Source organism: Uloborus diversus, chromosome 1, assembly GCF_026930045.1.
Source record: "Uloborus diversus isolate 005 chromosome 1, Udiv.v.3.1, whole genome shotgun sequence".
NCBI lineage: Eukaryota > Metazoa > Arthropoda > Arachnida > Araneae > Uloboridae > Uloborus > Uloborus diversus.
In genome coordinates, this window is record NC_072731.1 from 258,777,409 (window position 1) to 258,791,428 (window position 14,020).

General features: G+C 33.7%; 1 protein-coding gene across 1 annotated transcript in view; it reads left to right on the forward strand.

Annotated features, from left to right (window-relative positions):
- Nucleotides 1-12,990, forward strand: part of LOC129227047 (adhesion G protein-coupled receptor B2-like) — a gene marked incomplete at its 5' end in the record, with an annotated part of 33,624 nt that extends 20,634 nt beyond the window's left edge. Inside the window, 2 exon segments of the mRNA XM_054861690.1 lie at nucleotides 3,854-3,895; nucleotides 11,808-12,990. Coding sequence (XP_054717665.1) covers nucleotides 3,854-3,895; nucleotides 11,808-12,026 — 261 coding nt within the window.
- Nucleotides 12,991-14,020: the final 1,030 nt, after the last annotated feature.

Genomic DNA, 14,020 nt, shown 5'->3' on the forward strand with positions numbered 1-14,020 from the left:
CTTTTATTCCTCACTAGAGATTAACCTAACACCAACTCTTCCAGAGAATTCAAATGACATATTTTTTGATGCTCTTTTATTCTTCACTAGAGATTAACCTAACACCAACTCTTCCAGAGAATTCAAATGAAATATTTTTTGATGCTCTTTTATTCTTCACTAGAGATTAACCTAACACCAACTCTTCCAGAGAAATCAAATGACATATTTTTTGATGCTCTTTTATTCCTCACTAGAGATTAACCTAACACCAACTCTTCCAGAGAATTCAAATGACATATTTTTTGATGCTCTTTTATTCTTCACTAGAGATTAACCTAACACCAACTCTTCCAGAGAATTCAAATGAAATATTTTTTGATGCTCTTTTATTCTTCACTAGAGATTAACCTAACACCAACTCTTCCAGAGAATTCAAACGAAATATTTTTTTTTATTCTCGTTTGTTCCACTCGCAATTAACCTAACACCAACTATTCCAGGCACTATGCAAGACTTGAAATGATTTGTTTCCTGCTACTCTTTTATTCCTCACTAGAGATTAACCTAACAGAAATTCTTCGAGAGAATTCTAATGAAATATTTTTTGATGCTTTTTTATACCTCACTAGATATTAACCAAACATTAACTCTTCCAGAGAATTAAAGTGAAATATTTTTAAACTCGTTCATTCCACTCGTAATTAACCTAATACCAACTACCAACTGTTCCAAGCACTATGCTAGAATTTAAAAGATGAATTTTCTGATGCTCTGTCATTCCCCCAAGCGAAATTAACCTAACACCAACTGTTCCAGGAACTAGGTTAGAACTCAAATTATTGATTTTTTTTAGATCTTTTATTCCACTCGCAATCAACCTTACGCAAACTGTTCCAAGCACGATGCTTGTAAAATTGAAAAAATAAATAAACAAACAAATAAATAAATAAAACATAAGTGGGTTGTTAAACTGTATGAATTAGTTTAATTGCATTATTCACCTTTCTCAAGAATCTCTTCGACTATAAGATGTGAAATATTTCCGTTTCCATTTACAAATTTTCGTTTTAATATTAGAAAGCCTACAAATAAGTTACATGGTAGAATGCTTATGAAATGAAAGCTGTAGAACTTATGTAATTATTCCAACTTCCTTTGATAACAGTAATCTTTAAAAACCGCTTTCGATTTCACTTCCTGTATGAAACGATTAAGTAATTTACTTGTCTTTAGTATCTCTGTTATTTTCCGATTTAAGCTACTTCATTTTCATATTTATCAACTGTGTAACATTTGGAGTTGTTTCTCAAAAAAAAAAAAAAAAAAAAAAACTTGCTCAGACATTTTGCGTATATTTATGCATTTACCTAATGTTTATTTTATCTTTCCTGAATGATTGATTTGAGATTACATGCCATTTTCAGAACACAGCCTGTATTTAGACCCTGCCCGTTTTTAGACCACTTCCTCTATAATGGTTCCTCTCATGGTACATATATTGCCGTGGGCTGATAAACGGCAGTATCTGCAGAAATACGTTTTCGAGATATTTGAAGAAATGTGTGTTGGATTCAATACCAACAATAGGATAATGTTGGAATTATTATTATTATTTATTTTTTTTGGGGCTTTTTTCTCAGCGAAACCAAATAAGCAAACTTGTACCATAAAAGCAACGTACAATAGGGGAGAGTGTTCTACCTTGGGACGTTTGTACCTTGGGACACTGCTCATTTCTCAGAATCTATTTTTAGCAGCCATGTTTTTTTAATCTCTAACAGTGACCTTCACCACTAAATGGTGCCATAACAAAAATCAGCATCAAATGAGTGAAATTGATGATTTTGTGAGAGAAAGAAAATTTCATGACTCCAAAGCAAATATTTGCTTCATTTTTATTTCATTTCCTATCTTTGTATTTGTAAATTTAATCAACTGAATTTTATTTTGTTATAAAAGAGAAGTATTTTAAATATTTTGCTTATGAGAAAATAAACTAGATTGAACATTATTTTGGTTTTTCTTAAACCACGTGGTGATTGTACCTGGGACCTAAAATTCAACATATGCATGGTTTTTAATAATTAAGATATGTTTAGGAACATGGAACAATGTTCTAATCTTATACAAATACAAATGTGACGACCAGCAACGGGCTCTTGGCCCAGCTAGTCAATTTATTAGTCCTCAATAAAGATCAATGGCCCTCTTAAAGCTATCCACCCCCTTGCTCATTACCCCCTCTTCCAGTAAGCTATTCCGAGTGCCCACGACCCTACTAAAGTAATAGTTTTTCCTTATTTCCAGGTTAGTCTGAGATTTGAATGGCTTAAAACAAAGATCCCTCGTCCTGCTTTCGGTGCAAAAATTTAATCCATTTACATCATTCATTTTGATAAATTTAAACAACTGAATCATATCGCCTCTGATTCTCCTTTGCTCCAGGCTATACATATTAAGCCTATTAAGTCTGGTATCATAATCTAAATCTGACAGTCCCCTTACTTAGTCTAGTTACCCTTCTTTGAACCCTTCTCAATACACAAATCTTTCCTCAGATAAGGCGACCAAAACTGCACAGCATACTCCAAATGGGGCCTTACTAAACTCCTATATAAAGGCAGAAGAACCTACTTAGATTTGTTTGAAATCGATCTATTGATAAACCCAAGCATTCTGTTGGCTTTGTTACTTGCAATACTGCACTGTTGAATAAAATTGAAGTCCTGGGCGGTCATTCCAAGCTCGTCAGCTTGCGAGATCGAGATTTTCGCTCACGTGATCGTTTGCGACGTAGAAATGTCACAAAGTAGCATTTTAATCTACTTGAACTGAGCTTGCGGCTAGGTTCGAGTAAATTAGAATACTACTTTGTGACATTTCTACGTCACAACCAACCACGTGAGCGAAAATATCGATCTCGCAAGCTGACGAGCTTGGAATGACCGCCCAGATTTATTAAGATACCCAGATCAATGACATTTTCTGCCTGACTAATGATTGAACCCCGTAAACGATAACTCGTGCGATACTTATTTCCATTACCTAAGTGTAGCACTTTACATTTCCCTACATTAACGCCATACCCGACTAATCCGACCACTTAGTGACATAATCTAAATCCTCTTGAAGCTGTTTTACCTGTTCTTCATTTTCTACAATCCCCATAACTTTTACATCATCAGCAAAACAATTCATGCTTCCAGAAATATTATCATTGATGTCATTCATAAAAAGTCTTTTAAACACATTCAACGTTGAATAATAATTCGTAATTCATTATTCATAATTAATTATTCATGATTTAATTCACTACCATGGTTTTTTTTTTTTTTTCTGGTGCAAAATTGGTTTAAGTAATGGCTGTTTCCAGAATCGTGAAGACTTTCCTATAGTACAACAGGATGTGTTTCAAGGTACAATAGGGTGTAGTACCTTGGGACAGCTTGGAACTTTTACTTTAAATGGCTGGCAATATTTTATTTTCAAACCGTCTGAATTGTTAAAAATATATTGCATAGATGTATGTTGGGGTATTTTAATGTGACTTTTAGATTTTAAATTTGATACCAATAATTGACGTTAAAAATTAAAATATGAAAAGTGTCCCAATGCACAACACTCCCCTACATGGCAAAAATGCATAAGAAAAAAAAGGAAAATTTGCAGTTACTGCCCTTTTCCCTGCACACGCCGGTATACATCACTGTAAATAATTTTATACTTATTCATTGGTTAGAGGGAAAAAGTTTTTTTTTTCACACTCTCTAAAAGTCGCGTATTTATAAATGACACAACGGTTGATGATAAAAGATAATTTGCTTTTCAAACAATGCATTTAAAATTGAGGTAATTCTTTTCTTATTTCTAGGGTATAATGACGTTGATATTCTTCTGCGTCATGGACAACAACGTAAGTATATGTATACTTTCATAGACTAATACCTGAAATGGCTAAAACTGATTTTCATGGAATATTGCTGCGGCACTCTCAATGCCATATTTTCAATAATATTTTAATTTTTACTGGTATACATAATTTTTTATTCATAATTAAGAGTATGAAAAATCATGTTCAATGAAAATAGCAAAAATTAGAGTTCTTTGAAATGATTTTATTGAGCTATAAAGTCTGACCGCGAAGAGTTGACCCTTCGCTCCGCCTTGTTTCAGAAATGTCCATTTTCGTGAAGGGGCGAAACGGAGAAGAAAGTTGAAGGACGGAATGGGGTTGTTTTCTTTAGTCAAAAGTACTATGTTTAGTCACAGAAATTGATAGAATAAGCAACAAATAATAACAATAACATGAACCCAGAAAATACTTTCATTTTCCCAACAGTTATTTTTTAATTATTTTTTTTAAATATCCGATTTTTCAAACAAGGTTCATGGTCTCTTTATGACGTCACAACTTTTCGCACTTTGGCGCACCTTTCTACTATGTTTCCACGTTATGATAATCGAGAAGTGAATTAAATATTGCGCTCTACGTTTGCTATCAACCCTATCGTTGCCAATACACGTAAGTAAAGATGCTAATTAAATATTTGTTCTGTGATTGGCAACAGTGAATGGCATTTCATCATTTTTGATGTCATCGGCAGAAGCGTGTACAATGAAAGCGCACTGATTAAAGTTTTTTTTTTTTAAATATTAAACTTTGTAATTTTTTTGAAAAATGGTCAGATCCTATATTTTTGAGCATGCTCTTTCAAAAAAAAAATGCCTTTAAAATTTTAGAAACGACCCCATTGTCAAGTGCGTTATCGGTTCAGAGCTGATTGGGTCTTAGTTTAACGTCTTTCAGCAGCCGTTGGTCAGCGATAGCAACGCCTCCTATAATTAATTTGAATTGAAAACTAGAGAGAGTGGGGTTGCAGTAAAGAATATAAAGCTTGTCATTTTTACTTTTTCGCCAAAATGTAGATATTGTTGAAACTTAAACCTTTCAAGTCTAATTGATCACATAATGAAAATATACAAGAAGTACATTTTGCTTTTTCATATCGCCAAAATATTGCTTTACTCCAAAATATGGTACACTTTCTTTTTTCCTTTTCTACCTATTTTAATTAATGGGCTCGTTTTCTCAAATAATTGACATGGGTAATTTGCTCGCTATCGGACTACCTACATCCAATTTAACAGCCAAACCATTGAGCCAAACCGATGTGTGTTTAAAAGCAATTTCGGGCAACGCTGCAATTATGAATGAAGCTTTCAAAATTGTATTTAAGAATATTTTTAATTCTCAATACATCAGATGCATATACAAAGTCGAACAAAGCATTGGGTTTTTGAAAATTTTGCGGACACTCTTTGACTCAAATTGTAATGCATGGAATCAAACTAAATTTGGTGCACATGGAAAGAAGATGGAAGCTCACATGGAAGGCATGATGGAAGCTGGCACAGACTACAAAGAATGTGGCGCAAATCGAACGATATTTTCTCAAAACGTGAATGCTATGCCTCAAGGAGTAATGCAAGCATTCAAAAAAAAAAAAAAAAAAAAGAAAGAAAGAAAGAAAGGGAATATTGGGCAAAGTGAAATGGTGAAATATTTACTCTATTTTAAGCATGACCTATCTGGTAATATTTTAGCTATGTAATAAAACATGTTGACTATTCCAGTTAGGTAAAAATTACCTCTGAAATTCAAAACATACGTGCAATTTTTCAAAATTGATACTCATATTGTAATACTTTGTCGAAAGTCAAAAATAATTTTTGTTGTTATCTTCACTAATAATTAAGCTAAAAGTCTATATGTCTGGATCAATGGAAATCTGGATGTCTGTTATGCGCATAGCGCCTAGACTGTTCAGCCGATTTTCATTAAATTTGGCACAAAATTAGTTAGTAGCATAGCGGTGAGCACCTTGCGGCGATTTTCCAAAAATTCGGTTTTGTTCTTTTTCTATTCCAATTTTAAGAACATTTTATCGAGCAAATTATCATAACATGGACGAGTAAATTATCATAACGTGGTCGAATAAATTATCATAACGTGGACGAGCAAACTGCCATAGGCGACCATGAGCGAGCAAATGAACATAGCACATTGGCGAGAAATTCATCATCCATTATTTGTTAGTACATACAGGCGAACCAATGAACTTTTAATTTTCTACTACGGACAAAGCCGTGCTGGTAGCGCTAGCAAAACTATAAAGTTTGTGTTATTAATGTGTTAAATATTATTTGAGACCTACTTATATTCGGGGCGGAACTTATTTATTTAAAACTAGTGGCACCCGCACGGCTTCGCCCGTAATAGAAAAATTAAAGGTCTTTTGGTTCGCTTGTATATTTACAAATAATGTATGGTGAATTTTCTCGCCAATTGGCTTGTACCGACGTTACGGTTCCACGTTATGATAATTTCGTATCTCGCCAATTGGCTTGTGCCAATGTTCCGGTTCCACGTTATGCTAATTTCGTAATTTATGATAGTTTTTTTTTCTTAAAATTGGAATAAAAAAAGAACCACATCGAATTTTCGAAAAATCGCTTCGAGGTGCACACCCCCATGCTACATACTAACTTCGTGCCAAATTTCATGAAAATCGGCCGAACGGTTTAGGCGCTATGCGCGTCACAAACATCCTACAGACATCCAGACATCCTCCGGACAGAGAGACTTTCTGCTTTATTATTAGTAAAGATTAAGCAAATAATAAAAATAATTATATTATTTTTATTTTAAATATTTTATACTATCAGGTAAGTTCACGCAGGGTGAAGTGAGATAGTTCATTCTGCTATCTTATTCAATTATTTCTTTAAGTACCCACGCATTCATTAACAAATTAATTCATTTACATACCTACATTTAATAAATATTTTCTTAATTATTCACTAATTTATTCACTCATTAATTTTTTCCTCGTTTATTAACTGATTGATTAATTAATTATATTTATTTATTCGTTTCTTGTCTCATTATCTATTCATTTATTCTTTTATTTACTTATTTACTGATTCATTTGATCAAAATCATAATAAATGATCAAATAAAATATATTTTATTAGAAAAATAATTTATCTTTCACTTTGCCTCATGAAAAAAAAGAAGTCAAAATTTTCCATTCTTTTTTAAGGTACAAATTTACTGCCACAAATAAAAAATAGTATTTCAACATCAGTTACATTTCACAATATACTGTTCTTATTCTGTATCTGTGCTGCTATTTTCAGAACAAATTTCTAACTTGTTCATTTTGAAAAAAGTAAGTTATCTTAATTATTTCACTTTTCCCCACTTTTCCCTACATAAAAGAGCAAAAGAAAATCAAGAACACTGACATACATTCAAACCCTCAAGAAACGATACTAGAGGCTAAAGATTAAACTAGTGACACTAAAAGTGATAACTGTACTATTTAGAAAATGTACGTTTATGCAAAAAAAAAAAAAGAAGCATCTCTCAGTATTGCAAACGGACACAGAAAATCATGAAAACAAACGCCAAAAAACATGTAAAGCAGGGAAATCTTTTCAAGCAAAACTGGTTCGGTCACTCATTTGCATAAGGAGTGGTAGATGTAAGTCGGTGACCGAGGAAGGTTTGATGTCATTGGGAAGAAGGGGAAATCAAGAATTGGGTATACAGTCGAGTCCCGACTTACGCGAGGGATGCGTTTAAAGACCCCTCGCGTAAGTCGAAATTTCGAGTTGTGGAAAAGGGTTTGTGTAAAAACTTTTACAAACATACCCATATAATTAAAGACACTTGTAAACGCCACCTCAAACTGTTGAAAACCATTTCTTAACTATACATCACTGTTTCTCACATAAAAAACTGAAATTTTATTTATATTTAAAAAAAAAATCGGTTTATTCAACATTATTTTGCTTTTCTTTGTCAGACACTTTCTCTTTTTCATTCTATCTTCAAACTTTAAATGAAACAGCGCTCTTAGGTGTCATTATATTTCGTTAACTTCCCCATATAGAATGAAAAAAATAAATGGAAAATGGGGAGTAGTTATTTGTATAAGAGATGTTCAGACTAGTATGGTGTGGGAACTTCCACTCTCAGTGATGCCAAAGGGATGAAGGTCCATTCATGATTTTTTTTTTTTTTTTTTTTTTTTTAGTTTCCAATAAGTAAGCCGATACTTACACACCGCGATTCCCTTCGGAAAATTTCCGTGTTGCGGCGGAGAATTCGCGTTAGGTCTAAAATTCTTTACCGGGGAAAAAATCGCGTTATAGCCATTTCGCGTAAGTCGGATCGCGTTGTAGCGGGAGTCGACTGTATGTCTAAAAGTAGATTTTGCGCTTGTTAAGTTAAAATGAGTATTTTCTATATTCAGTAACTGATAAACACAAAAATAAATTTAAAAAAGAAGTAAAAAATAAATATACAAATCTACAATAACAATACCCACTCGCGGGTAATCCGAGAGTTTATTGTAATCATTTACACTAACCTCTTTTATAAAAATTCTCTGCCAAATATGCTATCATTTACTAGGGGTACCCGCACGGCTTTGCCCGTAGTAGAAAATTAAAAGGTCTTTTGGTCCGCCTGTATATTTACAGATAATGTATGGTGAATTTCTCGCCAATTGGCTTGCCCATGTTACGGTTCCACATTATGATAACTTGGTAATTTACTCGTGAATCTTATGATAATTTTGCTCGGGAAAATGCTCTTAAAATTGGAATAGAAAAATAACAAAATAGAATTTTCGAAAAATCGCTTCGAGGTGCATACCCCAAAGCTACAAACTATTTTTGTGCCAAATTTCATAAAAATCGGCCGAACGGTCTAGGCGCCATGCGCATCACTGACAGACAGACAGACTTTCAGCTTTATTATTAGTAAAGATAAAGATAGTCAAAGATGGTTTTCTCTGTTATGGTTGCAGACTGAACTATTTATCATAGCTTATTATCTACAAAAGCTGTTAGTTATTTTATTTAATTTTACTATATTATTTATTCTATTCTTACTGTATTTTGCTATGTTGATATTTTCTAATGTTACTATACTTATTTACTGTGCTTTAATGTATTTGTACCTCAAGGGTAATAATTGAATTTTTAAAAACAAATTATTAATGTTATAAAGTTAAATAAGTTGAGTTTCTTTTAAGTTTAAGAAAAACATCTGATTATTGGGACGATATTGCTTTTTAGTCTTTAAATAAACAGTTGTTTACATCAACAATTATTTTTTTTATCACAAATTATATCTTTAACAAATTACTCGTCTCAAAACGCTGTTAATCTCGAAATCATCATCGTTAGACATTGTCGGGTTAATATCGGAGCATCTTTCCCTAGGAAGAGGCAAGTTGTTCCTTTTCGACTTTTGGTACTATAAAATTAATTATAAAAAAATCTTACGAAGTACTACTCAAAAACAGTCTTAACATCAAAGGGGCATTACTCTATTTTCAATCTCAGAATAATGATTCTAGAACTAAGTTTCCACAACAAATTTTGGGCTTGTTTGAAAAACGTTACTTTTAGCCCCGCTCCCCCCTACTATATACAGTAGGCGCCGCTTAATGTGATTGTTTTGGGTCAAATATAATTTGATAACAATAACCGACTGATAACAATAACCAAAAAGAATCCAGGAGATACAAAATAATGATTTTTTTCCAATTAAGGTGCATTTATTTTGGCAACCTCAAATTAAAATCACAATGACTCAACTTAAAGCAGTTTTAAATTATAAATTATTAAATTAACAGAATGGAAATATCTGAATTATAAAAAGTTAAAGCTAAATTATGCAATTTTTAATCACATAGTAACAGGTGAAGTAAAATATGACCGTTTTCCCCGACATTCGTAAACCAGTTTCAAAGCACATTCAGCTTTTCTATCTTTTCCAGCATGGTTTTGCTTGTTGTTTAAATTTTAATTAGACTTCGCTTTGTTTTCAATCTCGATACAATTCTTTAATATATTCAGTAAATTACCGCCCATTAGCCAGGGCTAAAGCAAAATTACTTGAAATACACCGCCAGCTCAGTCATTTCCAGCCGAGGACAACAGTTTCGTGCTTAGAAGGGTCCTCGGCTGGAAATGACTGAGCTGGCGGTGTATTTCAAGTAATTTTGCTTTAGCCCTGGCTAATGGGCGGTAATTTACTGAATATACCTTGCCTCGCGTTCAATCTTCGAGTTGAACCGAACCATTGCTTCGGTCACTCGTCTGGTCTGCTAATTCTATATTAGCTACCAGTTTGTTTCGCACTCTTGGCTTCCTTAAGAGGTTTTCCATCTCCAGCTCAGTCACTTTCCTATGCCGGGCTGATGAGTGCTAATAAGCACGAAACTGCTGTCCTCGGCTGGAAATGACTGAGCTAGCGGTGTATTTCAAGTAATTCTTTAATAGTTTACAAAGTAATGGCAACAATGGAGGTTCTACATCAATGCCTGCAACATGTCCAGCGACTGATTGTTTTTAGGTGCAAAAGAAAGTTTTCTTGTGGGGAGTCTGGTCACTGGGGGGCGAACTTTTTGTAGCTTCATTCCTAGAAAAATTTTGAACTGCTATTGAAAACCACAAAATGCTACACAGCAAGTTAGTCTCGTCAGGGTTTGCCTACGTATTTCTGTTAATTGAGGAGCAAAAACAGGGAAACAATTTAAAGTTTATGAAAAAATGATAACAATAAACTAAGACGCTGATACGACTTTTTTTAACGTGTGTTAACATACAAGTGTTCCGGGACTTCGTGATTCTGATAACATTAAGCGAATGATAACATTAACCGTGATCACATTAAGCGGCGCCTACTGTAGTCAATTCCATGATTAAGACTGACATTTTTAGAACAAAAGAGTGTGTATTTTGCAACATTCAAGGCAAAATATACGCTGTGAAAGCGATCTTTTTTCCCGGATTATTGCATTTTTAACCTGAATTTAATGGTATAGTTAAATTCAGCTTAATAATGCAAAAACAAACTCTTCCCTACAGTGCACTGCGGGGTCTGCGGGTACGTACATCCCGGATTCGTTGCTACTTTCGGCTCATAAACGCTTGTGGATGTGGTCTCGCTGATATTGCTGTTGCCGAGTTTTTTTTTTTTTTTCCAAAACCAATCATAGAAAATATTTTTCTTTTTCATTTTTTTTGAGCAATCACGATTGCTTATTGTTCTCACTTGACTGTTTTTGGCGTCCTATCATTTTATTTTCCCACCGTCACCTCTGCACCATCACCGTCGACGGGCTCCTCACGATGCTGCTCCTCTAGCGAAAGCCGTCTCCAGGTTGCATCCATGTCCTACACACACGCGCATACATACACAACTACACACACACACATACACCTACGCAGAGAAACACATACACATACATACACACACAAAACCATACACACAGCTACCCACACATTCATGCCTGCACACAGACACAAACACATATGCCTTCACATACACCCCCCACACACGCATTCATACACACATACGCCACACACAAACACACACGCCTACATACACACACTCGTGATTGCGAAAAACATAATTTGAATTCAAGATGCCAAAAATTCAAATTAATATATATATATATATATATATATATATATATATATATATATATATATATATATATATATATATATATATATATACTAGAGGACCCGACAGACGTTGTTCTGTTCAAACTTTGTAAATTGAAAAGTTAAAAAATTTCAATAAATTATCATGTGTTTGAACCGTTTTGTTGAAAGAAATAAGTAAAAAGGAAATATTTTAAGCTGCTTGGTGTCAGAATGCGTATATTTATTACAACTTGATTTATCTAATGCCGACTGAGCAGTTATTTTATTAACTTTTTTAAACTTTTCAACAGGTGCAGATGTTCTTCCGGATGAAACTGGGCGATGTATCAAGGAAACCAAAGATATCGGCCATGAAGATGAGAAAGAGTGGATCGTTTCCCATCATGGAGAGGTCACTGATCTCTTTCACCGAAGATGGACGAAGACTGGACTGTACACCACTCCTCTCCAGCAGATCGGCATATCACGAAACACCGGAAGACCCTTGCTGTTCAAATATTCGAGTGTGATTTTTCATCAAAAAACCGAGTTCCTTGAAGAAGGAAGGCGGAAATCTCAACTTTTTAATATCCTTGCCAACCACATGTTACCCGTTCCTTGCTGTCCTGAGATCCGAACGTGATCATACTTTCAAATTGTCAATATACGATTCTGAAGTAAAAAAGAAAAATGATACATAAGACGATCACACACTTGATGTGGCAAGGTCCAAGTATGATCATATTTTTGAATTGCCCATAGAAGATTCTGAAGTAGAAAAGAAAAATGATACATAAGACGATCACACACTTGCTGTGGCAAGGTCCAAGTATGATCATATTTTTAAATTGCCGATATAAGATTTTGAAGTAGAAAAGAAAAATGATATGTAAGACGATCACACACTTGCTGTGGCAAGGTCGAAGCATGATCATATTTTTAAATTGCCCATATAAGATTCTGAAGTAGAAAAGAAAAATACTAAGAAGATCACACTTGCTGCCGCAAGGTCCAAGAGTGATCATACTTTAAAATTGTCCATTAGGGGTTCGAAAGTAGAAAAGAAAAATACAAAGAAGATCACACACTTGATGTCCCATTATCTAAACGTGATCATACTTTCACATTTTCCATATAAGATTCTGAAGTAGAAAAGAAAAACGATACGTAAGACGATCACACACCTGCTGTGGCAAGGTCCAAGCATGATCATATTTTTAAATTGCCCATATAAGATTCTGAAGTAGAAAAGAAAAATACTAAGATCACACTTGCTGCTGCAAGGTCCAAGAGTGATCATACTTTAGGGGTTCTAAGGTAGAAAATAAAAATACAAAGAAGATCACCTAAAGAAGATCATACTTTCACATTGTCCATATAAGATTCTGAAGTAGAAAAGAAAAATACTAAGAAGATCACACATTCGCTATCTCAAGATTCATACGTGACCATACTTTTAAATCGTCCATTTAAGATTCTAAAGTAAAAAAGAAAAACACAAAGAAAACTTCATGATCATTTTCCTTAACTATAAATAGGATGCGTTTGTAAATTTATTACTTTGTCTGAAATGTGGTCTGTGGTACAATACCATATTTGAGCCTGATTCTGTAATGTCCAGATATGATTATGCATGCAATGTATTCTTAATTAAATTTTCAGAAGTGAGAAAATTTGTTAAATAGCATTTTTAAGCCGAATAAAAGAAATACCTAAATTAAAGTAATTATTTCCTTTACTTCAGTTTTCTATATTCCTCCAAGCACTTTTTTTTTAAATTTTGCTGACAAAGGAAATATTTTTAAGACGGTCAAAAAAAGATAAGGAGCCCACTTTACCCTTCTCTTTTATATTTACTCTTAGCATCTGAAAATACCTGTATTAAAATGTAAACAAAATATAATGTTTCTTTTGCAGAACTTAAGGAAGAGGAGAAAAACAATTTTAATCAGCAGTGTTGACTTAGCATAATTAACTGCATTTTTCTGCTTGGTGACACAACTGATGATTGCTGCTTTAAAATCAAATGAAGTGGCATTGAATTTGTTGAATGCCAAAAGAACGTCCGTCACACGGCTGTCTGTCTGTTAAAGTGAAAAAATTGAAAGTAGATTGAATTTATCTCTAAGATTTAAGTCTTTTAAATGACAACAGAACGCCAGTCACACAGTTGTCTGCCCGATAAAATGAAAAGAGGAAGTGGCATTTAATTTACCCTTATGATTTTAAATTACTTGAATTACAACAAAACTTGTCACACAGCTGCCTGCCTGTTAAAATAAAATGATGAAGTGGTATTGAATTTATTCCTGTAATTTTAAGTTTGTTGAATGACTACAGAACTTCAGTCACACCGCTGTCTGCCTGTCAAAATAAAAAAGATGAAGTGGCATTGAATTTATTCCTGTAGTTTTAAATTTGTGGAATGACAACATAACTTCAGTCACATCGCTGTATGCCTGTTAAAATAAAAAAGATGAAGTGGCATTGAATTTATTCCTGTAATTTTAAGTTTGTGGAATGA